This window comes from Arabidopsis lyrata (genome assembly GCF_000004255.2).
Source record: "Arabidopsis lyrata subsp. lyrata unplaced genomic scaffold ARALYscaffold_4, whole genome shotgun sequence".
NCBI classification, from domain to species: domain Eukaryota; kingdom Viridiplantae; phylum Streptophyta; class Magnoliopsida; order Brassicales; family Brassicaceae; genus Arabidopsis; species Arabidopsis lyrata.
The window spans coordinates 6,369,652-6,397,083 of record NW_003302552.1 but is presented as its reverse complement, the minus strand read 5'-3'; the positions used below and the strand labels follow the sequence as shown (position 1 = coordinate 6,397,083).

The 27,432-nt window shown below is 38.9% G+C and overlaps 1 protein-coding gene across 1 annotated transcript; it reads left to right on the top strand.

The window, feature by feature from the left end:
• The first annotated feature begins 14,567 nt into the window (after positions 1-14,567).
• LOC110229148 (meiosis-specific protein ASY2-like) lies at positions 14,568-17,215 on the top strand. The gene is made up of 5 exons (XM_021028403.1): positions 14,568-15,180; positions 15,257-15,991; positions 16,068-16,195; positions 16,287-16,963; positions 17,020-17,215. Exons 1-5 carry the CDS (start codon positions 14,568-14,570, stop codon positions 17,213-17,215), a joined length of 2,349 nt encoding a protein of 782 aa, XP_020884062.1.
• The last annotated feature ends 10,217 nt before the right edge of the window (positions 17,216-27,432 follow it).

Here is a 27,432-nt window from a genome sequence, read left to right as displayed (position 1 = left end):
CACTTTTAAATCTTCTAAGAAAATTTCTTAACTACTCAACTCTAAGGGATATTTTCCTAGAAACCAAGTGCGCTCTATACGTATAAAACGAGGTGATATATATACGTGCATCGTCTATTTATGTCCACAATTCTAATGGGTTTTTCATATTTTATAATAATATTTTATTATAATTAGGGGGAATCCTGTTATACCGGGTATATATTTTTTTGTCAACATCTTTAATTGATTTGGCTCAAAAGAGCTATCCCTTATTTACATAGATAATATAATACGGTTCAGTACGAACTTTCTGTGCCAAATTATCCGTTTAAATATTTGCACATTGGATCATTTGCACATCACCATGTTCTGAAAAATTTGTCACTTTCTTTCCATAATCCATCAATGTAGCATTGATATCCATAATTGTTTGGCACATGTATACTTAATCTTTCCTGATTTCGACTATCCGTTTCCAATGGTCTGTTATTTACAGTATGTAGCTCGACTTGAGCTAACTGCCACACTTGTGCGTCATTTTTCGCTAAAGGTATAACCTCTAATGAGTTTTTATCCATATTTTCATAGATCTTATCATTTCTCGGTTTACAGATATACCAAATTATCCATGGATACGAAAATGTATCTATTTCTGGGGGGGTCCTCCAGAATAGATGATCCATATTCGCATTGATAGAAACCGTGGGAAAATTCTCTAATGTCGTAGGAATCTATATCCACGCTCGGGTATATTTAACATTTGATATTTTAAAGTTTGTTAATTTAGTTTTATTTTATTTTTTAAGTTCGTTTTAGTATACATTGCAAGAAATCATGTGATGTTGTATTTAATATTTTCGTAAAGAAACATATATGATACTATTAATTTTTATTTTTGTTTACTTATATTTAAAATTTTGATTTTCTTATTTTTTTTATTCTTAGTCTACATAGTATTTCTCATCTGTATATTTTTATAATTTATTTTATATTCGTCTCTATTCTCTTTATTTTTATTTTTATGAGTGTAGTATTTTTATTTGTTACTAGAAATTGACCCGCGGTACACCGCGGGGCTATATTTTATTTTTAAAAGTCGAAATTTAAATCTTTTGAAGTTTATCTACAGATATAACCTATATTTTTTAAAAAAATTGTACATATATATCTATATATTATTCAGTGTGAGTGTACGATTAGTATGTTTTAGGTTTCAATTTTTAAAATATAGAAATGAAAACATACAGTTCATTAAGTAACGATGTATGGCGGATTTAAATTTAATTTCTTTTGTTGTTTGCATTTTATTATAATATTTTTAAATAATATAAATAATTTTATATATGTCAATAATGATATTTTTGAGTAAATAAATATTATAACAATGCAGTATGGATGTAATTGTAGCAAGGATAGTTATGGCTAATAAATATATTTTGTAGAGATCTTTTGGCAATGATTGTTTAGGTTAATATCTTTGATTTAATTTTGAAAATCTAAATAATAAATGCCAATGGGATGTCATCGTAAATAGTAGTAAACTCAAGGGCTATGTTTCTTTTTAAAAATTAATTTTTTTTTAAAAAGATTATCTATTGATATAACCTATTGTTTATTAAAAAAAAAATCAACCCGCATGAAACAATATTCTTGAAGAATTTCTATTGTTGATGATATTGTAATGGTCTCATGTGTGCGTAATTTTTTCTACACAAATTTTTGAATTAAGAAATAATTATTTGTTACTGATAAATCGATATTAATTATAATAGGTTTCCAAATATTGAGGGATTTTAAAAAGATTATTTTCTATTTTAAGTTTGTATAATCATATTAAATAATCTGAATTAAATGCGATAATTAAGGGATTTTGTTATAATTAATGGAAATATGAAAAAATCTTGGAATATCTTTCCATTACTCTATTTTTTTTTTGATTTTGTCATTAACCTCTTTTCATTAATATTTTTTTTACATAATAAGAAATTAAAACGGATCAAAACTAACTCTAATTCATAAAATTATTATATAATAAATGTGATCAAATTACATATATATTTTGTTTGTAAAACATTCTTATTGTTGATCCTTGCTTAAGTAGTACACCACATTACTCTTTCTCCAATAATACTTTCACGCTTAAAAAATAAGATCAAATCAAAAGAGGATTGCTATAAACTTCTATTTTCCTTCAAGAAAAAATAAGCAAATTAAATCAAGAACTTATATATATATATATATATATATATATAATTAGTTAAAACTAAAACATACATAGAAAAGAAGTATAAGGAATCACTAAATATAAAATACATTAAATAAAAAAAATAAATATTATATGATGTCATTGTTAGCCATAGAAAACCCCGTAACTGTTAGAAAATATTTTGAGATTAGAAAAATTATACTTACCAACCAAAATCCGTATCCAGAGTTTTGTAAAGGCTTATATCATAAAAACAATGAAAACCAATAACATTAGAATAATTAAAGTTAAGAATTAGAATTTTATTTTATTGAAAATTTATTTTTCTTCCTACCTTAAAGAAAATGAATTAAAAGAGTGAACTTGTTAGCCTACAAAATAAAATCATTAACAAACATCATGAAGAAATTAAACATGAAAATGTAAAAAAAAAAATACTGAACACTAACAAAAATAGTATACATGATGATTAGAAGAAGGACTAACTAACCTTTTATTGCATACCTTCTTTAATAGTTTATAAGAGATGAAGTTGATGATCTCCATAGTTTTCCAAAATTTCGATGAAACTGAAACAAATTTCGATCAAATCAATGGTAGTGATACATCCTCATGATCGTCTTTCATACATACATGCATAAATAGACAAATAATAATATGTTAGAAACGACAAAGCTTCATAAAATTATAAACAATAACAATATAAAGAAATATGAACTAAAAACGAAATTAGAGGTTTGGCGGAATGAATATTTTGATTAGTGGAATAGCATGATCTTATATATATAGTGAAGTAGACCGTGCTGGTTTAGGGTTTTCAAGAGGAATATTCTGTTTATCTTGCTTTAAATGTTTTTAATTATTTACGTTTTAAGAAAATTTTATAGTTAATTCTTTTTGTAAACTTGTCGAAGAATTATTAATACTCAAATCGTAAAGATATTTATGAGAGTATCTTTCTATTGTATATTCATTACTTTTATATATTTATTGTTACGATCTATTTTAAGTAATCTATATTTATGTCAAAGAATAAAAATTAATTTTTTGCTAAACTGATTCGAAATTGATTTTCAAATGATTATTTTTTCCAAAATCTTAACTAAAGATTTGAGCATTAAACGTTTTTAAAGTAATGATATATAGAGTAATGTTTAAAATCGAGATTTACGCAAGATTTTAGGAACAATAGATGAGATAAGGTATGTGATAAGTAATTAGTTTAGATTGTGGAAATATTCGAAATCAATTAGAGATAAAATTTATTACGGTATGATTAATGTGGCTATTAGTTTAGGTAATATTAACAAAATTTATTCTGCGATTTATGATTGGCCAAATAAGGGATTAAAATTAGTACAAACTTCCTAAAATTTTTTATCCAAGATTCGGATAGAGTTAAACCCAGGTAAAACCCGGATCCAATTAATGCAAAAAAACCCTGTAAAAATGTATATGTAGATTGTTATTTTGATTTTAAATTTATTGCAATTTAAATGGGCAATTACCTATATTTAATCCGTTATTGTAAAAGAAAAATGACATAGCTTATTATTAGAATATTAAACAAATTTATTAACATAATATATATATATATATATATATATATACTGTTAAAAAAATAAATACGTTTTTTTCTTTATAATTTTATAATATATGTATATATTGTTAAAATCTGGACATTAATTTCGAGCATAAATATGAAAACGATTTTCCATTAAAATCGGCTATTTATTAGGGTCATTAATATGAAAGATATTAAGACAACATGGCTTCATTTATTAGTTTGAAATTAAGACAACATCCCTTAAATTGCTAATCCAAGATCCGAATAGACTAAAACCCGGATCAAACCCGGATCCAAAAGAATTAAAGCAAAAAAGTACTATAAAAATGTATATGTAGATTTTTAATTTGCTAATAATGTGAGTAATTTACATGAGCATTATAGCGAAATAAAATCTTATAATTAGATCTTTAATAGAAAATCTATATTCTAATGATATATACCTTCAAGGTAGCCACCTTAAACTTCTTCTCCTCATCATATGATTTATATGCAAACGTCTTCTCCATAGTTTTAACCAATTAAGAACGTCTTATGAATTTCGATTACCTTCAAAATGAGGAAATTAAAACCTACTTTGAAGTCTCCTTCACGATGATGTTGTTAATGCGGCCTTCTCCCTTTCTCATGTATATCAACGCCATAATCCAAGTCTGAACCATGAGAAAAAACATCCACTTCCACTAGAAGATGAATGGTCATCATCAACTCTAGTCTCCTTGGCTGTATATGCACGTTCATGTTGTTGAAAGTCTGAACCATCTCCTGCATTTGCTGCCTCAATTCTGCCATCTCTCTACCAATACGCTCAGCGTGAGTTTGGTCAAGAGTCAATCATCTAGGAAACCCCATGATGAAAATTGTAAAACAAAGGATAGATGAAAACTTCAATCCAACAACCTAGTTGCTTTTATACCATTCATGCTTGTAGCCGGAAGCTTTGAAGGAGTGAAAGATAAGAGATCGTAACATGACAGCTTCGACACTGAATTAATGCGTGTTGTGGGTTACTTAATTCTGAAACGATCAGAAATGTAACCAAGATAGATAGGAAGATCCGGATCACCACACTTTGATAAACTTTCGACCAAAAAGTGATTAAAAATGGTTAAGCTAACACCACACCTGGATAAAGTTGCCACCACCAAGTGAGAAAGACGCTCGAAATCCACCACCAATGGTCCTCCCAAAACCAAAGGATAAAGGAAAAAATCTAAAGAGATCCATGGGGTCACAAAGACACCCCAATTTCTTAAATTCGTTTTCTGATTTTAGTTATAGGAAATGAGCCTCTATATAAAGAGGAAATACAACCAAAAAGCATGAAAAGCTAGTCTACATGCATACATAATCTTTAGACTTCCAAAACAGTTTTCTAGATGCAAGAAAAAAAACGCAAATATGACTAAAATAAATGTGGTCTTTCTTGGTGACGAAAAGAATTATTAAAGTCTCTTTTTTGCTTCATTTGGTGAAAGAGAAAACCCCAAGACACTTCATCCCATCAACTCCACCTTCGAGAAGTTGCAACCCATGTTCAATGTACCAGAAATGAACTTATCACATCCAGCCCATTATTATGCTCCTTCTACTTGTATAAAATTGAGACAAAAACATCTTCATACCATAAAGTATATGATATGGACGTACTTAGCTCTTTTTGATGATTTCTAGCTTTATTAAACCCAATAGACATCAGCTTAATCACATTTCGTCCACCCTTCACTTTGTCACCTAGATGATCTAGTCTAAGAGTACATGCTCCGCATCATTTGTGGAAAAAGTTCTTTACAACACAGTTTTTTAATCAACTAACTCTCTACGTATATGAAGAGTTAAAGCGATACCAAAATCTACAGAAACAGTTTAAGTGGAGATAATTGTTTGACGTGAACTGAATTATCAAAACTGAGTTTGGATTCTTTTCAATTTTGATTTCTGATTTTCTGATATGTATTCATTCAATTCTAAGTAAGCAAAGTGTTCCATTTATCAAAGAGAAGAGAGACAATAGACAACTTGATCGATCTTACAAACATGTAGAATCAATAAGAACTGCGCATATCTCATTTTCATATTGACAACCATTAAAATCTGATATTTATTATTGTCTTCTATGGGAGATAAAACCAAAGACCTAAGATGTTATTAGATGTGTACTCTCGATATGAATAAGTTAAAGCCAGCTCCAGTGTCAGGTTTTTAAAGAGGAAAGGCTCCATTCTTTGGTGAAGATGAAGCTGCAGATTTTGGTGAATTAAGCTCCTAATCCCTACAAGCTGAATTCGACCTTTCGCCGATGCCATCTCATACAAATATCCAAAATGAATATAACCACTTCATATTACTTAAGTATCGGAAAAAATTCAACTCCGATTTCTCTTCTATACATCGCTTCTTTCTTCTAAGTATCTCTTTTATTTATTTTTTTAGTCAACCATCATGAGCTACTTATGGAAATGTTAGAATGACCTAAAAACAAAGTTTGTACTTACCTCATAAAAATATAATAAGATACATGTGGACATCAATAAATGATGTACATATCTGTCTCACCTCGTTTTATAGTATATAGAATTGAGATAAATATTAATTATATATAGATAATGATGTATCAAGCTAAACTCTATTATATAGGGATCTAATTCTATCTAAACTAATATATACATACTATAAAAAAACAGAGTTTTAACAACTGTATTAGGAGTCGCTAAATGATGAGTTACGACTATATCGTGACTAAAAATCGACTACATCATGTAGTCGTAAATCGATAGTCGCTAAAGTGTATTGTCTTAAAAATAATCGCTAATTCGCGACTAATATTCGTAGTTGTAAGTGTAGTCGTAACATAGTCGCCAAATTTAGTGATTAATTGACTACTAATTAACAACGAAATCTCACGAACATAAGTAGTTGTAATGTAGTAGTTAAATTTAGTGATTAATTGACGACTAATTAACAAAAAATTCTCTCGAACATAAGTAGTTTAGTGTAGTCGTAAAATTTAGTGACTAGTTGACGACTATACTTCGACTATGATCGTATTTATACAGTATTTATGTATTTATACAGAATTTATACAAATTATAAATATTATTATTTCAATAATAATATTTATACTCTAATTATTTTCAAATCTATTTAAACTAGGAATAATGTTTTTTGGAATGAACTAATATTAAAAATAAAAATACCATAATTATTATGAAACCATATTTAAAAAGAAAACTGTATTACAATATAGAATTAAAAACATAATTAAAAATAAGAGAACATATTCTCCTAAGCGTCGCTCTTCTCGTGTCATTCCCCAACGTCTTCCATTCCCAGATCTCTTATGTGAAAACTCTTCACAGGAAGATCCAAGGCCAAATCGGGTCAAGATAACAAAGTCTTCTGGTCAAAGAGGAAGCATTGACTAGTCCACTACAAGAAAAACATGAGTTGCTTCTCGTTCATCTCCACGACGTCTTAAATGCACACTGTAACACGAGTTCTTGAAATCAACTAATGCAAAGCTAAAGTCATATTACATAACCCATCATAGTCTCAAAATCTACCCTGCAGCAAAAAAAAAAAAAAAAAAAAAAAAAAACACATTAAAGTAACAAATTAGGTAGTGGTTTGAACTAAATAACAAAACAAGACGAGTAAAGAAACATAAATCTCAAACTTTCTATGAAAAGAATCTAGTAAGTGTTGGGGTCGGATCCCACACATTTTCGGTAGGATCCACTTGGATCTGTCCACGTCATTATTACATAATAATCCTCTTGGAATTAAAGATATTTTATTATAAGAATCGAGCTTAACCAGTCGGGAGTTCGGTTCAGTCTAGTAGAAGAGCTCGATCCTTGCCAGTATGAAGTTCGCTCTTATTCGGTAGACAGTTCGCATAGAGAAAGGCCGAAGCGAGGAGAATATTGTTCGAGGCTCGCGGTAGCGTCAAACGCGGGAGTTCGGAGTCAGCAAGAAAGAGTTCGGAAGATCCATGCGAAGCCCAAGATAGTTCAAATTCAAGCCGTTTCGGTCAAATTGTAACCTACATGATTAATGCGGATCAATGCGATTATGAGTAGTAAATGACCGCGTTGATCATGTTTTCTCTATAAAAACAATCTCAAACGCATGTGTTTGGGGGGACGGATCTTATTACTCATTACTTCTAAGCAATACAATATACTTTCTCTCTTTATTACTTTCGCAAGGCATTTTGTACTTCGTTCTTGTCAAATTTCTTTACTTCTTTTCTTGGTTAATTTCCCTTTCGAATTCTCATTTTTATTTTCTGATTTTACAAGAGTTTTTCTCCACTGAAATACTTAAAGATAATCGAGTGTGAATCCTACATCCACATTTTGGCGCCGCCTGTGGGGATCTACCACAAAACTCTTTAATCCTTTTTTCCCAACCAAGAAACTATGGCAGATCAGCAAGTATTAAGCGATGCAATTGCCTTGCTTACTCAGACAACCACCGATCTGACCAATCAGATGGGTACACTTGTTGGTGCCAACACCACTCTTAATGAAAGGTTGAACTCAATCGAGCAAACCTTAACGAGTGTTTAAACCACCCAGACAAATTTGTCAAACGCGCATAACGTTGTTTCAAGCCGTTTAGATAATTTGTCCTCATCGCGAACAACAACGCATCAGCGCAGGCTATTCGCGACTCTCGCACAAAACAGGCCCGAGATTACTCAAACTCCTCCAATAGGCCAGCCAGCTAGTACTAACAATCAGGCAGCCGCAGGGGATGAGACTAACCCAACTGGGGAAGAAATTCCCCAGGGTCAGGGAAATCTTCCTATTGACGACGGTTTCCTTATGGAAGATCCTGATGTCACCCTATCAGATGATTTCATCAAAGTTCGTCAAGAGCTTAATGAAATGAAGTCGAAATTTCATCAGGCGACCAGTTCGACGCCTGAGATCGATCGAGTAATCGAAGAAACTCGTCGAACACCCTTTACCTCGAGAATCTTGAACCTTCGGATCAAAGATTCTCGAAAGGTTAAGTTACCAACTTATGATGGTAAAGGAGATCTTAAAAATCACCTCGCTGCTTTCCAGATCGCCGTAGGCAGAATTGATCTAGAACCAGGCGAAGAAGATGCCGGATTTTGCAAACTATTTTTCGAGAATCTATCCGGACCGGCTCTGCTATGGTTCACCCAATTAGAACCAGAAACTATTGATAAGGAATTGTCCTCTACATTCCTAAAATAATATTCCATGTTCATGGAAAAGGCAACTTCTGATGCAGATATTTGGAATCTAACCCAAGGTCAGAATGAAACACTTCGCAAATATATCGCTAAATTCAAAGAAGTGATAGCCAAAATTCCTGGGGTATCGCATGCTGCTGCCCTATCCGCTTTAAGGAATGGACTCTGGCACGAATCCCGATTTCGGGAAGAAATCATTGTCAATCGTCCAAGCACCATCCAGGATGCTCTCTTCCGAGCTACCAATTGGATGGAGGCAGAGGAAGAAAAACTTAGCCTCGCTAAGAAGCATCGGCCAGCTAAATTAGTCGTTGTGAATCTGACGAAAAAGTTTGAACCTAAAGATCAAAAAAGGTTCGGAGTTAATCCTGCTACTAATGATGTAGGGAAACCCTCCCCAAGCAGAGGAAGATACAATCCTCCTGCTACTAATGATGTAGGGAAACCCTCCCCAAGCAGAGGAAGATACAATCCTCCTAATACTTGGGTTGGAGATGAGAGTGCCTATTGCGATATTCACAGAGTAAACGGGCACTCCACCAAAGATTGCAGCGTACTCAAAAAGCACCTCACCGAGCTGTGGGCAGCTGGAGAGCTCGCCAATTTCAATATAGAGGAATTTGTTGAGTCTTATCACAAAGAAAAAGAAGAATCTGAAGCTTCTAATCCTCCTGAAAAGAAACATAAGCCCAATGGGCCTGGAACTCCGAACACTCCTAAGAAAATGATCGATGTTATAATGGGAGGATCCAAATTGTGCCGAGATTCGATCAGATCAATCAAAAGGCATAAGAAATCAGCAGCAAACTGCTATGGGTTTTCAGTCAAATGAACAATACCTTCAATCTCTTTTGACAATTCGGACGCCCAAGGAGTAACAGGGCCTCATGACGATGCTCTTGTGATAACCTTAGATGTTGCGAATTTCGAAGTGACAAGGTGTCTAATTGATACTGGAAGTTCGGTAGACCTCATATTTCTAAGCACTTTTCAAAGAATGGGAATCAGTAAAGCCGACATTATCGGTCCACCGGCACCATTAGTAGCTTTCACGAGTGACACATCTATGTCCTTAGGAAACATAAAACTACCAGTGCTCGCCGCAGGGGTTCCAAAAATTGTAGAATTTATTGTTTTCGACCGACCGGCCGCTTACAACATAATTCTCGGAACTCCGTGGATATACCAAATGAAGGCTATACCTTCAACTTATCACCAATATGTGAAATTTCCGACTCCTGGAGGAATCGGAACCATTCGAGGAGATCAGGAAACATCGCGTTCTTGCTACCTCATGGGACATCGCTTAAAGCTCAAATAGCAACTAATGATAAATGTGAAGCAAGAAAGCACTTCGCGTTATCCAAGTGGTCTCAGTTTGAATAAAGTTACCACAGAAGTTGAAATTGATTCTGAATTTCTAGATCGAAAAGTAAAAATCGGCACTACTTTAGATTCAGAAATCAAAGATCAATCGGTAACATTTCTAAAAGAAAATAAACGTACTTTTGCCTGGTCGGCGAAAGGTATGCCCGGAATCGACAAAAGTATCATTACCCATGAATTAAACATCGATCCCAGTTTTAAACCAATAAAGCAAAAAAGAAGAAAATTGGGTCCTAACCGAGCTCAAGCGGTAAATGACGAAGTTGATAAGCTTTTGAAAATTGGTTCTATTAGAGAAGTAAAGTACCCGGACTGGTTAGCAAACCCCGTGGTAGTCAAAAAGAAGAATGGAAAGTGGAGAGTATGTGTCGATTTCACTGACATTAACAAAGCATGTCCGGAAGACAGCTTTCCTCTCCCTCATATTGATCGGCTCGTAGAATCAACAGCCGAAAACGAACTCTTGTCATTTATGGATGCATTTTCTGAATATAATCAGATCATGATGAATCCCGAAGACGAAGAGAAAACGTCCTTCATAACAGATATAGGAATCTACTGTTACAAAGTTATGCCATTCGGTCTAAAAAATGTCGGGGCAACATACCAGCGTTTAGTTAACAAAATGTTCGCAGAACATTTGGGCCAAACAATGGAAGTCTATATGGATGATATGCTCGTGAAATCTCTTAAGAAATTCGAGCACATCACTCATCTTGAGAAATGTTTCAAAATTCTGAATGAATTCGGAATGAAATTAAATCCAGCTAAATGTTCTTTTGGTGTGCCTTCCGTAGAATTCCTAGGTTACATAGTCACGGAAAGAGGAATAGAAGCAAATCCTAATCAGATTAACGCTTTCCTCACGATGCCTTCGCCAAAAAACATTAAAGAGGTCCAACGATTGACGGGCAGAATTGCTGCGTTGAATCGTTTCATCTCGAAATCTACCGATAAATGTCTCCCTTTTTACCAAATTTTAAAAGGAAACAAGAAATTTTGGTGGGATGATCAATGCGAAGCAGCTTTCGAACAACTCAAAACTTAATTAACAACACCACCGGTTCTCTCAAAACCTGAGTCAGATGAGAAACTTTATCTTTACATTTCAGTTTCTAATCATTCTGTAAGTGGGGTTCTAGTTCAAGAGGATCGAGGTGATCAAAAGCTGATTTTTTACATAAGTAAATCTCTTACCAGTCCGGAAACGAGATATACCATGATGGAAAAATTAGCTTTAGCAGTGGTCATATCTGCTAGGAAACTCATACCCTATTTCCAATCTCATCCGATAGAAGTTTCAACTTCTCATCCGCTTCGCTCAATTCTTCACGGACCAAGTCAGTCCGGTAGATTGGCGAAATGGGCTATCGAACTCATTGAGTACGATATAGAATATAAAAGTTGAACTAGCGCAAAAGCACAAGTTCTAGCTGATTTTCTAACCAAACTGCCATTCGATGATGAAACCTTTATTGAAAGAGACTCTACATGGAAATTACATGTAGATGACTCTTCTTCTAAACAAGGATCCGGAATCGGTATTAGGCTCGAAACTCCGACAAAAGAAATAATCGAACAATCATTTCGATTAATGTTCCCGGCCTTGAACAACGAGGCGGAATACAAAGCTCTCTTAGCAGGACTTCGGCTTGCTCTTGCAATTGGAGCAGAAAAAATAATAGCTTACTGTGATTCTCAGCTAGTTGTAAACCAGTTCTCTAGAGATTACAAAGCTAAGGTACCTCGAATGGAAGCCTACCTTTCAGCCGTCAAAAAGTTAGCTGGAAGATTCAAAGAATTCAAATTAGTTCGAATACCTCGAGGCGAGAACACTTCGGCAGACGCTTTAGCTGCCCTAGCTTCTACCTCAGATCCCGAACTTAAGCGAGTGATTTCAGTTGAATGTATTACTTCACGAAGTATTTCGGATGAAGAAACAGGAAATGATAATATTTTGGAGGTCGAGCATATCGAAACTCCAGAATTAAATACCGACAACAAGAACAGTTCGCTTGTTGTCACTAGATCACGAGCAAAGTCTCAAGATGACGAGCTTAATCCACAAACAGAACTTCCTAAAAGAAAGCCGAGAAGAAAACTAAAAGATCAAGAGGTTCCCATTAAAGAACCATCTCGAGCTGAACAGTCACTTCCGGATACCGCAAATAATGAAGAAGTTCTGGTAAATGATCCTGATATTCCTTCCGAGCCGGAACCAAGGAAGTTTATACTCAAGGATAATACTTCCGCTAATGATTGGGGGGCTGACTGGAGGGTACCCATCAAAAATTTCATTCTTAATGGAGAACTACCATCGAACAAATGGCAAGTTCGCAAATTAAGAATCATCAGCGCTAAGTATTGTATAATTAAAGAGTCATTGTACAAGCGAGACGTCAGTGATCCTTATATGTATTTTCGGGCCCAAAGTTGAAATAGTGACAAGCGAGGTCCACGAAGGGCTTTGCGGCAGTCATTCTTCAGGACGAGCAATGGCTTTCAAAATCAAACGGTTAGGATATTTCTGGCCTACTATGATTTCTGACTGCATCGATTACGCCAAACGGTGTAAAAAATGCCAGATGTACGCTCTTCTTATTCACCAGCCATCTGAATTTTTATCATCTATATCCGCTCCATACCCTTTCATGAGATGGTCAATGGATATAGTTGGCCCGATGCATCACTCAACGCGAGACGTCTAATACTTATTAGTTCTAACGGACTATTTTTCCAAATGGATCGAAGCTGAAACTTACGTAAATATACAAGATTCTTTGGTAAAGAAATTCTTGTGGAAACACATTATTTGTCGCCATGGAATTCCTTACGAAATAGTAACGGACAATGGTCCACAGTTCATTTCAAATGAATTTGAAGATTTTTGTTCCTCTTGGGGGATAAAACTTAGCAATTCAACGCCGATATATCCTCAAGGAAATGGGCAAGCGGAAGCTTCCAATAAAACCATTCTCAGCAATCTTAAGAAACGTCTGAATGCTCGAAAAGGTGGTTGGTATGACGAGCTGCAACCTGTGTTGTACGCATATCGAACAACCCCGAGACGAGCAACGAGAGAAACTCCATCTCATTAGTATATGGGATGGAAAGTAGTCCCAGCCGAGCTGAATGTTCCCGGTTTACGCTGGAGCGAAGCTCCGCTTAACGAAGAACTGAATTCTAAATTATTAGAAGACGTTCTCGATACAATTGATGAAAGGCGAGACCAATCCCTTATTCGACTTCAGAACTATCCATAGTTGACCGCTCGATACTATAACTCAAAGTTGAAAAACAGACTGTGGATGTCGGATTCACACACTCAAGTATTTTATTAAGTGGGAAAGATTATTCTTGAGAGACAAAAATGAATGTATAAAAACTTGTGAATTGTTACGAAAATTGCTATAATATTTCTCTCTTCAGAGGAAGATCCCCCTTACATGGCCATTGGCCTCTATATTTATACATAGAGAAACGACATTAAAATGAGTAATTAAGCACAATTATTCCTTCTTAAATGTGTCCGTTTTGATTCTTTGACTTTAATGCTCAACGTTTGAATTTGAGTTGACTCTGATCTTCGTGGGCCTCGCCTTTTCGGCCCAAATATCCTTGAACCATCTTACCCATGCCTTCTTCATCGAACTCATGTCGCAACGTAATCACTTCGGATTCTCGAAGTGGTGACAGCCACTTCGACCGTTCCTTTGACTCATGGGTCCAATGGACTTCATTCTTTATGGGCCATTATCTTGACTACGTGGCAATCTTTGGTTGGTCTCGTACTTCTGGTGCGGGATCCGACACCAACAATTAGCCCCCCAAGGTCTTCGAAGTGCTATTCCAATTCGGAGGACTTCAAATGCTCAAATAGCCAAAGATTGCGCTCGAGAATCTTTCTGATTTCCCGCCGAAAATCTCATCACTCCTTTAATTTCGGCACTAGCCTTTTTTAACTGAGTGACATCTGTCATCATTATGACCGTATATTGTTTAATTACTATTAAAACGGGAAAAACCTTCCCACTTCCCACACGACTTCCGAGGCGGTTTCATCATTAGCTTGAGGTAACTTCTTTTCACCATTACTCTCTTCTTTTACTTTTGTACTTTAATCAAAAACTCTCTCTTCTCTTCTTCACAAAAAACCTCTCTTCGCCGGATCTTGAATTTTTCATTTTTATTCGATGACTTCTGATTCTGAAAGACCTGAATCTCCGTCTTACGACGAGAGGCGTTCTAGTAATGACGAATGCACTCGTCCTAACGACATCGCCGGTCCTCATTACAAATCCACCTGTACTCTTCAATCCCTTGAGCGATTGAAGGGACTTTGTCAAATTCCTCCTGGAATTATAGCGGAGGCGCAAATAGCCGACCCTACGGAATCTCCTGAGAACCACCGTGCCGGCTACTTTTGTGTTTACGAAATTTACTTCAAGGGCTGCGGATTGACCTTCCCCCTTCCTGAAGCCCTAGTTCGATTCTTGGCGGCTCTCGAGATCGCTTTACCTCAATTAACCCCCAATCTCCTCCGAACCATCCTCGGGATTATAACCGTTGCGGCGGAGGCCGGCTACGTCATTGGAGTCCCCGAGCTGAATGAACTCCTAAGCGTAAGGAGTTCATCAAAGAAAACTGGGTACTTCTCAGCGTATCCAAATGCCAATAGAAACGTCATCTCGCACCTCCCGAACAAGGATGAGAACTGGCACCATCCTTGGTTTCTGATTAAGAAAACTCCCGCTTCGATTGGGAATCTTTCCGATGTACTCCCATCGAAGTGGTCTGCGAAACCTGGTAGAGACTAGGTCGTATATTCCTTTTTTGTTTATTATTATTTTTTACTGACCGAATTCGTTGTTTCATTTCGCAGCTTTCATCGCTTCAACTCTCCCGACCGAAGAATTTGTCAAGTTCTTTAAAACAATCCTTGAAGGGGAAACCCTTTGGAATTCTTTCACCCTCGACCGGTTTGTCGAGGCCAACCGGAAACTCAGGATGAGTCCTCCCAATCTACTTCATCGTCTTCCGCCTCCTCCCTCAACTCAGGGAATGTCAGCTCGGGCCCTCGCTGCCCAGCGTAAGAAGCTCTCCAAGCCGATAGCAGAGGCTTGTGATGAAAACAAGGCGTTCCTTGCGACCGCCATTGACAAAAAAGATTACAGCAGGACCCTGCTGGTCGATGACAACAGCTCCGAGGGAGCCAGATCCGTTGCTGCTTATAGGTTAACACCTCGCCGCGAGCGCCGCGACGAGCGTTCTCCTCGGAGAGAGCGATCTCCTCGTCGTGATTCTCCTCGTCCTCCCCGAGACGATTTTAGCAACGAACCACTTAAGAATTTGGTTCGTAAGAAGAGGGACAAGTCGTCCCGTGATGACTTGTCTCCGCGAAGGGAGAAATCAAGGGCCCGGACTGACCGTTCACCTCGATCCTCCCCTCCTACTGAACCAATGGGTCCTCCCCGTCCTGTTGACATGTCTTCTTCTTCCCAGCCCGTCAGCGAAAAGACTGCTCGGAGTGCATCCCCTAAAAGTGGAGATTCTGAATCTCGAGATGCTTCCTCGAGGCTGAAGCCTGCTCTTGTCCCTCAAGTCAAATCGCTTTCAGGTTTGGTGATTTACACATGCTTAAACTTTTTGTCTTTATTAAAATTCCAATTTTTACAATTCTTCCTTCTTCGCAGCTATGGAGACAGAAGGCAGCGTCTTCCGATGCTTCAAGACCCGTTCGGGTTCGATCTTGCCAGATTTCAACAAATGGCGCCCTGCAATTCGTGAACGCTATTTACTTCACGCTTATCATTCATCTCGGGTTAGTTCCGTTTTCTTCCCTTTTTTTTTGTTTTTATTGTATTGCCATTCTGCGAACTGACTCGCCATCCCGGGTTCATGTATGATGCCAGGCTCATAGCGAACTTAACGACATGATCGAACATTACGAAGGGTTGGTCATTGGACGGGAGAAGGAGATTGATATGTGGAAGAAGAAATTCTCAGCTCTTGAGACTGAACTCAATTCTTCTGCTGGCTCCAAGCACGATCTGGAGGATAAGGTCGACAGGTTAACATCCGAGCTGGCGCAAGTAAAGGGGGAGCTGCAAGACTACTACGACCGGAATTACAAGCTCCAGGACGAATTTTCTGGTGTTCAGGGTAGACTTCATGAATCCGAATCAACCGCCGACACCCTGAACAACCAACTTATCGAGCTTGACGCGAAATACAAGGCGCTAGCCAAGTTGCGCGATTCTGAGTTGGCAAGGTCGGCATCGAAGGCCAGAAAGGAGGTTAAGGGACGCGGGATGGAGTTGATCCAAGGGGCCATTCGCTTCATGCAAACTGAGAAGGCTAGGTCGGACTTAGAGTCAGACATCAAAGAGCATGAAAGCAACCTGATTCTGCTGGATCAAATCCATGAAGCAGATTTCTCTGAGGAGCAAGAGAGGACTGAGCTGTCAACTAATCTTTCTGAAAAACGGAGTCGCTTGGCAGCTCTTCCCACTTCGACCTTCAACCCGCTTGACTTCGAGGAATTCTTTACTGAATCACCTCCTATAAGTGAATCGGGTTTAGACTGGGCAGGTAACGCTTGGCTCCCGAGGCTTACCTTTTCTTACCTTGTACCTTTGATTGACTGGAATTATTATTTCCAGGTTCAAGCGAGACGGAAGGCATTATCCCGCCCGTAGCTCCTGTGGTACCGGAGGTCACTCCGGAGGTTGGTTGTACCGCGGAGGGTGGTCAGGGAGCTTCATCTGATCAAGCACCAGTCAAGGAGGTGAATGAAACTCTGATTGCTGAGCCGGAGTCCGAGGTGGAGATCACTCCGTAGTGGCTGTGTCCACTTTAAATTGGGGATTGTCCCTTTAATTTTAAGACTTAATTCCAAACTTATTTTTGGCCTAAGGAGGCTTTATTGTTTTTTTTTGAACAAGATATTTGTCTGAGGAGGCTTTTAAACCTTTCTAGGTTGTGACCCAAGGGGGTTTGGTTAAAATTATATGCGGGTTTGCAAAGTCCGCTTTTAACCTTTTGTGGCCTTGTGGCTATGCTTTTGAGATTTTTAGGCTGATCAGACCTTTCTCTTTAGAATGCGAGAACTGAGCTCGGCTTAAAGCGAGTTCTCCACTTCGGGTTTAGTCAACTCGATAAACTTGTTGGGCTTGGGCCTTAGAAACTTTTGTAGTTAATGCGACGGTTGCGCTTTCCCTTCTTGTAAGTAAAGAAAACGGCTCGTCTTTAATGCAATAACTGCCTTTTCTCGATTTCCAAAAATAGTTTAAACCACTTGGACACACTACCATTATTAGGTTTATGGTTCCAAGACAAACCCTAAATCATTATAAATAAAGGCTTACCTACTTCTAAGCTTTATTTACACATGATTTTAGAATCTTACTTGAGAAATATTTTGAGAATGGAAAACGAAGGAGTAGCCCCCATCGATCCCGGCAGCCCACTTTTCTTGTCCGGCGACGGATTTGAACCGGCCGGCGTTCTCTTTCCTCACGCCGTCTTTCACTTCCCTTCAAAGGAGAAGAAAGAGGCTTGCGACTTCATCGACAAGGTAAATATTTAAAGTTTTTGACTCAAAAACTTTTTGCTTCATTTTATTCACTCATCTTTATGCTAGGTCGCCGACAAGCACCGTCGCTTATGTGAAGAGAGGCAGCGGCTGGGCCTCAAAAGGCAAACACTCGAGGCTCGCATCGCTCAGGTGGAGAGGAAGATACGGGCCTTGGAAAGTGATCCCTTCCAATGGAAATGGCGGAATTTCGATTCTGTTGCTAAGATCCCGAAGATGCTTCGGATGTATCTTCGCGCCAAAGGAGTCCCGGGTCCCGTGAACGCCCCTGTCTGCGCCGTTCCATCTGACAGTGAAGAGGAAGACGACTTGGAGGAGGAGGCCAGCAACTGCCGGAAACGCGTTCGGGATCGTTCCGAAGTGGATGCCAAAAACAAGGCGTCCACTTCGAAGACTAAACCGGCGATGAAGGAGCCTGTTCCTGAGCCTCTCCCATAAATGTTCTTTAATTTCTTCACTTCTTCTTTTTTTTTTTAAAACTCGTAATGGGCTTCGGCCCCTTTTTATTTATGGAAATATTTGCTACTTTCCTTTCTTTCCAAATATTCTTGGAGATGCATCTTTTAATGCAGGATCCGTTCGAGGGCATAAATCTCTCCGCGAATCATTCCATTCCTTGGATAGAATCCGCAACTTGCTAGGGATATGGGGTTCCTATAAATTATAGGTTCAATTCCCCTTTACTCCTCACCACTCTCTTTTTTTATTTTAGCAGGTATGGAGTTCAATCTACGCTGTTCAGAGTCTATGCCCGACTTCTCCAGAATCGGAATGATGAATGAAGATGTTCCAAATGAGCCCAACAGGCAGCCTCCTCCACTTCGCGGCTTCTTGAGATCTCAAATCCGAGCCCCATGTGCTTTGATCAGGGATCTCCCAATCAGAGACCAAGGAATGGCGACGGCGTTCATAGAGGCACTTGAGCTTCAACACCGGAAGCTTACGTCGGAAAAGAGGAGACTTCGGAAGAGGATTAACCGGATGCAACGCAGGCTTACTACAGTGTCAAGAAGTCTTCTCATCCTTGAATCTCACCCCGGAGAGTGGATTGAGCTTGGAATTTCTGACTTTGCTCAAATTCCGGACTGCATGATGCCGATCCTCGATCTTGCTGGTCAAGGAGTTGAAGTGTTCTGCTCATCAACAAGATTTCCATAATCCGAAGTGTACGACAAAGGACGTTCCGTTTTTTTTTTTAAATAACGCTCTATTTCCAATCTTTTGTATGTTCGCTTTAGCCGAACCGTCTATTTGCTTCACTTGTTCGCACAGTCGAAACTTTTTCCTTTAATAAAGAAATAAAACAAATTTTATTAATAGCTGAACTCGTTTTCGAGCTGCCTACGTACCCATCTCGGGATCAAGCCACACCGTAGTTCATGAACAATGCATGTAGCTTTAAACATAAAATTTCTTTAGGTTGATCACATTCCAAGGTCGCTTGACTGGATTGTCTTCTAAATCTTTCAACCTGTAAACACCGTTTCGAACCACCTCGGTAATAATGTAAGGTCCTTCCTAATTAATACCGAGTTTTCCGGCACCTTCTTCTTTTTTGTTGTCAAAGACGCGCCTTAATACGTAATCTCCCACGAAGAACGGCCTACTTTTAACCTTTGAATTGTAATATCGGGCTGCTGCCTGTTGGTAATTCTGGATCCGAATTAGAGCTTGATCACGCCTTTCATTTATGGTATCTAGTGAATCGTTAAGCATTGCTGAATTTTCTTCCTCATTTAACGGTGCTTCTGTTCGACGAAGTCCGGGCACATTGAGTTCAGCTGGTACTACCGCTTCCATGCCATAAACCAAAGAGAATGGAGTTTCTCCTGTAGGTCGCCTAGGGGTTGTACGATAGGCCCACAGGACGGGTTGGAGTTCTTCATACCATCCTCCCTTTAGATGACTTAAGCGTTTCTTGAGATTGCTTAATATTGTCTTGTTCGCGGCTTCAGCTTGACCGTTTCCTTGCGGATATCGTGGAGTAGAATAACTAACTTTGATTCCCCAGTCCGCGCAAAAGGCATCAAACTCGTGTGAAATGAATTGTGATCCATTATCAGTGACTATTTCGTACGGAACTCCATGTCGACATATAATGTTTTTCCAAATAAAAGTCTTCACCGCCGAATCCTTGATACCAACATACGCCTCAGCTTCAATCCATTTCGAAAAGTAGTCTGTAAGGACTAAAAGGTACTGTACACCTCGAGTTCATTTGTGCAATGGTCCAATGATGTCCATTGACCACCTCATAAACGGGTATGGGGCGGAAATGGAGGAGAATAATTCCGACGGTTGGTGGATCAATGGTGCATGGAGTTGACAGCGCTTGCATCTTTGGGCGAACTTAACACAATCTGTGATCATAGTGGGCCAAAAATACCCCATTCTTTTAACTTTAAAAGCCATAGCTCTTCCTGATGAATGACTCCCGCATAATCCTTCATGCACCTCGCTCATGACGATTTCAACTTCGGGCCCAAAAATGCATAATAGGTAAGGGTCACTGACACCTCGTCTATATAACGTATCCTTCGACAGACAAAATTTCGCGCTAACGACTTTCATTTTCCTGGCCTGCCATTTATTCTTTGGGAGCTCACCTGTCATGATGTAGTGCTTTATTGGCTCCCTCCAGTCAGCCCCCCAGTCTTTAGCCGGAATTTGGTCAACTTTGTGAAATATCCGTGGCTCTGGTTCGGGATGTTCGTTTGGTTCAAGAATATTTTCCTCGATTAATGGCTCGGTTTCTAACATCGTTTCTGGAATCACTTCTTCAGCTAAGACAACGGGTTCCTTGTTAGATGTATTTGATCCCTTTGACTTCCTTCGTTTGTTTGAAGGCGGTTCGATATCTGGTTCGCCGCGGTCGCGTGCCGCTGCTCGAGATCTTGTAATGACGAGAGTTTCTTTGTTGTCTTGAATGCTTCGCTCCGAAATGCATTCTACTGGAATAACTTTCTTTAACCCGGGATCTGATGTTGACGCCAATGCGGCAAGTGCATCCGCAGTTGTATTCTCTCCCCGAGGTATGCGGATTAATTCGAATTTCGAAAAATTCTTAGATAAATCCTTTACCACTTCGAGATACGCTTCCATTCTTGAATCTTTGGCTTCATAATCTCCATTAAATTGGTTAACTACTAATTGCGAATCGCAATAAGCCAATATTTCTTTAGCTCCAACTCCTTATGCTAGTCGAAGTCCGGCAATAAGGGCTTCGTATTCTGCCTCGTTGTTGGAAGCATCGAATAACAATCGGAATGATTGTTCTAGAATTTCTGATGTTGGAGATTCCAACTTGATTCCCACTCCAGATCCTTGTTTTGTTGAAGACCCGTCTACGTGTAATTTCCAAATTTGGTTCTCCGGTTGCTCTATCGTTCCAGGTATTGGTAGTTCGGTAAGGAAGTCTGCTAAGACCTGAGCCTTCATACTGATTCGACTTTTGAACTCTATGTCGTACTCGCTTAATTCCACCGCCCATTTCGCCAAACGTCCGGACTGACTTGGACTATGAAGTATTGTTCGGAGTGGTTGGTTAGTTCATACTTCAACCGGATGGGACTGAAAATATGGACGCAGCTTCCGAGCCGAAGTTACCACCGCAAGTGCAAGCTTTTCCATCATTGTGTACCTGGTTTCCGGATCCGTCATTGACTTGCTCACGTAGTAAATTGGTTTCTGCTCCCCACGGTCTTCCCGAACCAAGACTCCACTAACCGCGTGGTTTGAAACTGATACGTACAAGTAAAGTTTTTCATCCTCTTCCGGTTTGGAGAGTATAGGTGGAGTGGTTAAGTATGCCTTAAGCTGCCCAAAAGCTTCTTCACACTTCTCATCCCAAAGGAATCCTTTGTTCCCTTTTAGAATTTGGTAGAAAGGCAATGACTTATCTGTCGATCTCGAGATAAATCGGTTCAAAGCCGCAATCCGCTCAGTTAACCGTTGTACTTCTTTGAAGTTTCTTGGAGATGGCATGTTTAGAAAGGCGTTAATTTGATTTGGATTGGCTTCAATCCCTCTTTCTGTTACGATATAGCCAAGAAATTCTCTGGATGGGACTCCAAATGTGCACTTCGCCGGGTTCAGCTTCATTTGATATTTATTGAGAATATCAAAACATTCCTCCAAATGTTTAACATGATCTTCTTTCTTTAATGATTTAACCAGCATATCATCTATGTAGACTTCCATAGTCTTCCCGAGGTGATTGTGAAACATTTTGTTCACCAACCGTTGGTAAGTTGCTCCTGCATTTTTCAAACCAAAAGGCATTACCTTGTAACAGTAGATACCTCTATCTGTGATAAATGACGTCAACATCTCATTTCCAGCGGTGGACTCTACAAGTCGATCTATATGCGGGAGCGGGAAACTGTCTTTGGGACATGCTTTATTCAGGTCTGTAAAATCGATGCAAACTCTATCTTTCCCATTCTTTTTCTTGACAACGACAGTGTTTGCTACCCATTCCGGATATTGCACTTCTCTTATGGACCCTATCTTCAAAAGTTTATCCACTTCGTCATTTACTATTTTTGCCCGCTCCACTCCAAGCTTTCTTCTTTTTTGTTTCACCGGTTTGAAGCTTGGATCCACGTTTAGTTCATGACAAATTATACTCGGATTTATGCCAGGCATGTCCGCTGCTGACCATGCAAATGATGCTTTGTTTTTCCTTAAGAGTTCGATCAAAGCTTCTTTTATTTGGCCAGTCAAAGTTGCTCCAATTCGAATTTTCCGATCTGGTTTGTCTTCTTCCAACACCACTTCGACTACCACATCCTCTTTTTCCTGCCCACTAGGAGGTTTTTGCCTTAGTCCCTCTTTTGCGGGCTTTGTTAATTGCTATTGGATCTTCAAACGGTGGCTAGCTAAGTAACACGTCCGTGAAGCTTCTTGATCTCCCCGAATTGTTTCCACCCCATTTGATGTTGGAAATTTGATACATTGATGGTATGTAGAGGGGACTGCTTTCATTCGATAAATCCAGGGAGTCCCGAGGATGATATTGTAAGCTGCGGGCTTATCGAAGACAACGAAGTCCACGATCTTCGATACCTTCTTGGCAAGGACTGGCAGCTTGATTGTTCCGAGAGACATGGCCGACTAAGGAGATGGAGGTCCTACTATGTCTCCTCGGCTGATTCCCATTTTTTCTAGAGTACTTAAAAAGATCAAGTCGACCGAACTGCCTGTATCTATAAGGATCCTTGATACTTCGAAGTTAGCGACATCAAGAGTAATGACTAGAGCATCATCATGCGGTCTTTCGAGATGCCGTGTTTCTTCTTCGTTAAATGATATTGAGGCACCTTGAAAATCAATTTCTTCGCTCAAGCTTGCTTTGAGTAAGACATTTCGTCTATGCTTTTTGATGGAACTTATTGAATCTCCGCAAAATCTGGAACCTCCTAGAATTACATTGATCTTACCCTTCGAACTCCTTGGTTCTTCCTCGTTGGATAACCTTGGTCTTTTGGAATCTTGATCTTTGGAGTTTTCCTTTGCTTCGTGGTATTCCTTCACAAAATCTTTTATATCAAATTTAGAAAGATCGCCACTAGCCCAAAGCTCTGCGAGGTGCTTTTTAAGAACGCTGCAATCCCTGGTTAAATGTCCGGTTACTTTATGAATGTCGCAATATAGAGTTTCATCACGGACCCAAGTGTTTGATCTTCCTTTCCCTTGGAATTGTTTTCCGACGGTATTGTTGAAGGGTTGCGACCCAAACTTCTTTGGTCCTTTGCTTTCCCTAGGCTCGAACTTCCTGGCAGGGACGGTGATTGCTGGCTTTTCTTGCTTATTTCTCTTGGCAAAGCTTTCTTTTTCGTCCTCGACCTCTATCCAGTTGTTCGCGCGAAAGAGTGCATCCTGAATTGTGTCTGGTTTATGAAGTATTAAGTCTTCTTTAAACCTTGAATCATGTCGCAATCCTTTTCGTAGGGCAGATAAAGCTGATTGCTGCGAGATTCTTGGGAGCTTTGACAGCACTCCTTTGAACTTGGTGATGAAAACTCGAAGTGACTCGTTAGATCCTTGCGATAAGTTCCAAAGATCGGCATCTGAAACGCTTTTATCCATAAGGATGGAGTATTGCTTTAAGAATACGGCTGATAGTTCGTCGAAATTGCTGATCGAGCCCGGCTCTAATTGGGTGAACCACATTAGAGCTTGGCCACATAGATTCTCCGAAAACAGCTTGCAGTAGCCTGCGTCCTCATCAGCTTCATCCAATTCGACTCTTCCCGCAGCGATCAGAAAAGCTGCGAGATAGCTTTTTGGATCCTCCAATCCGCTGTAAGGGTCCAATTTGAGTTTCCGGGAATCTTTGATCCTCAAACTCGCAATTCGCGAGATGAAAGGTGTTCGCCTAGCTTCTTCAATGACTCGATTGATGTCTGGCTCTGAACTTGTAGCTTGATGAAATTTTGATTTCATTTCTTCTAACTCCTGGCTAACCTTCCTCATGGTCTCGAACTGGTCGAGGTTCTCCTGCTCGTACTGAGCTGCAAGTTGTTCTTCATCCCCGAGCTGCGTCTCTTCTTCCAACGTCTGAGCTACATTATTAGTAGCACCGGGAGTTGTTTGTCCGCTGGTTTCATTTCGTGCAGCGGAACTTGGCGAGTTGAATATCCCTCTTTGGATTCCCACCGGGTTTCCTGCACTTAAAGAGCGAACACGAGTTTGTATAGTATTGACGTTTTGACTAAGAGATACATGGGATGTTTGCAACGTATCGACGGCCTTTTCCACATCCGAGAATTTTTGTGATATGTCCGACATGGTTTGCTGCATAGCTTTGAGGGTTTCGGCCAATGATGTCTCAGCAGCGTCTCCTCCGGACATTGTTGCTTATCTCGGAAGTGTGATAAAGAAAAAATCTGACCACTCAAGAACCTAATTTTCTCCACAGACGGCGCCAAAATGTGGATGTCGGATTCACACACTCAAGTATTTTATTAAGTGGGAAAGATTATTCTTGAGAGACAAAAATGAATGTATAAAAACTTGTGAATTGTTACGAAAATTGCTATAATATTTCTCTCTTCAGAGGAAGATCCCCCTTACATGGCCATTGGCCTCTATATTTATACATAGAGAAACGACATTAAAATGAGTAATTAAGCACAATTATTCCTTCTTAAATGTGTCCGTTTTGATTCTTTGACTTTAATGCTCAACGTTTGAATTTGAGTTGACTCTGATCTTCGTGGACCTCGCCTTTTCGGCCCAAATATCCTTGAACCATCTTACCCATGCCTTCTTCATCGAACTCATGTCGCAACGTAATCACTTCGGATTCTCGAAGTGGTGACAGCCACTTCGACCGTTCCTTTGACTCCTGGGTCCAATGGACTTCATTCTTTATGGGCCATTATCTTGACTACGTGGCAATCTTTGGTTGGTCTCGTACTTCTGGTGCGGGATCCGACACCAACACAGACCTTTAAATGTAGGAGACTTTGTTTTAAGGCGAGTGTTCGATAACACAAAAGAAGAAGGAGCTAAAAACTTGGTATTAACAGGGAAGGCCCTTATCAAATCACAGAAAAAATCCGAAATGGCGTATACCGTTTACAGGACCTTGACGGTAATCCCGTTCAAAGGCCTTGGAACATCATCAACTTGAAAAAGTTCTATTGCTAAAACAAACATATCGAACTACGATTTGGCTTGATCCTATTTTGGGTACGTAGGCAGCTCGCTGAACACGAGTCCAGCTATAAAAATAAAAATATTACTCCAATCATGGAGTCTTGTTTTTAATAAGCTCGATCTTTTAGCATAAATATTAAAGTACGTTGCGAACAATGTATAAATAAATATTTTAGCTAAACAAAAGTCAGATCTAGAAGGGTCTTGGATTACGGAATAGCTCTGCTCCTTGGCCTGCGAGGTCAACGATGCTCAGAATGCAACCCGGCATGTTTTCGTACTCCTGGAGTCCTATCTCGATCCAATCGGAAGGATCTTTTTTCTCATCTTCGACCTCGTTATGCCGAGTAATAAGCTGGAGAAAACAAAACGCTTCGTTTAACAAACATCGACAGGAGTCAAGTTACTAGGTTGAACAATACCTTGTTAATAAACTCTTTAGCCTTGACACGATCTTGAGCTGATAATCTCTCGATTAACACATTTGGAACCTGAATGCTGGTTCCCCATGCTAACGTATGTGGCTCTTCTGGTTCGCCGGTTGCCTCCGTTTTTACAAGCTCGATGTCTGACGTTCCCGGAAGATCATCGCTTATCTTTTTAAACGAGTCGGAGGGATTCTCTGAAGAATTACCTTCCTTGAACATTTTTGTAGAATTATTGTTGATTAAATTCAATAATGAGCTACACCTACTTTATATTCGAAATATACTCAATCACATTTAAGAGGATCAATTGACGATTTCCCAAAATCTAAAATTACTATCTTCGTGGAAAATGTAATCGAGTTAATCACTAATTATATTCCCTAGATTAAACGTATTAAATAAGATTTGAGTAAATCGGCAAATTGAAAGCAAAAAGGGAAATATAATTAATGTCGCTGGGCCACTAGCCTAATAGCATTGTTACAAAAAAAAAGTAAATTAAGGGAATTGTTCGATCAAAAGTCTTCGTCCGATAACGATTCCAGCGAAGTGGATGATCCCGAGCAGCTTTCTGAGGATAACCCCTCGTCAGAAGATAAATCGAGGAGACCGGAAGAATGATCGATTGATTTCGCCTCCGTTTCTTCGTTTTCTTCAGTTCTTAGCATTGGAAATCTCCGAAACTCTGAAGAACATGAAACAAAAGAGGATCTGTCGCCAGTTGCTAAGGATAGATGTGATAATTTGTCCAGCGCGCGGAGGAATCTTCGAAGGCAAGAAGGAATGATAGCCACGATATCTAAACCCTTCCTCTCCCACTCATGCGGTTCAGATTTGAGGCGATGGATCTCTCTTTCTATCTTCCTTATCCGCTCGTTAAGAGCACGACGCCTCCTTCCGATTCTTTGTCTCTTATCACATAAGGCTTTATGTCTCCTGACGATCTGTTTGAGTAAACATTTTGTCAACTGTCTGAAAGAGAATATACAGTCTTCTGAAAAGACTAAAAATTAAAAAGAAACCTTTTCCAGGAAGTCATAACATTTGACCCTTTCTTTCCCCGTTCGGAAATGAAAAAACGTAGGGTGAATGACTCCCTTTGGAGAGAATCCGTCTTCGGATTCAAACAATGGGTCCCTGTTCGAAGTTGTTATTCTTGAGCTTGACATGAAGGAGGATAGCGGCATATTTCAGTTTTGTTTCTTGTAGTAAACTGTGAGAATTTTTCAGAATCCTTTTAAGGAGAAAGGTGTTTGGACTCTTTTCTAAAAAAAAATAACGGGCCTGCTAGAGCAGACTTCGAGTCCAATTAAAGCGTGGCCCATTATCTCCAAAGCCATTTTCAGGCTATAATCGAAACCATTGCATGGT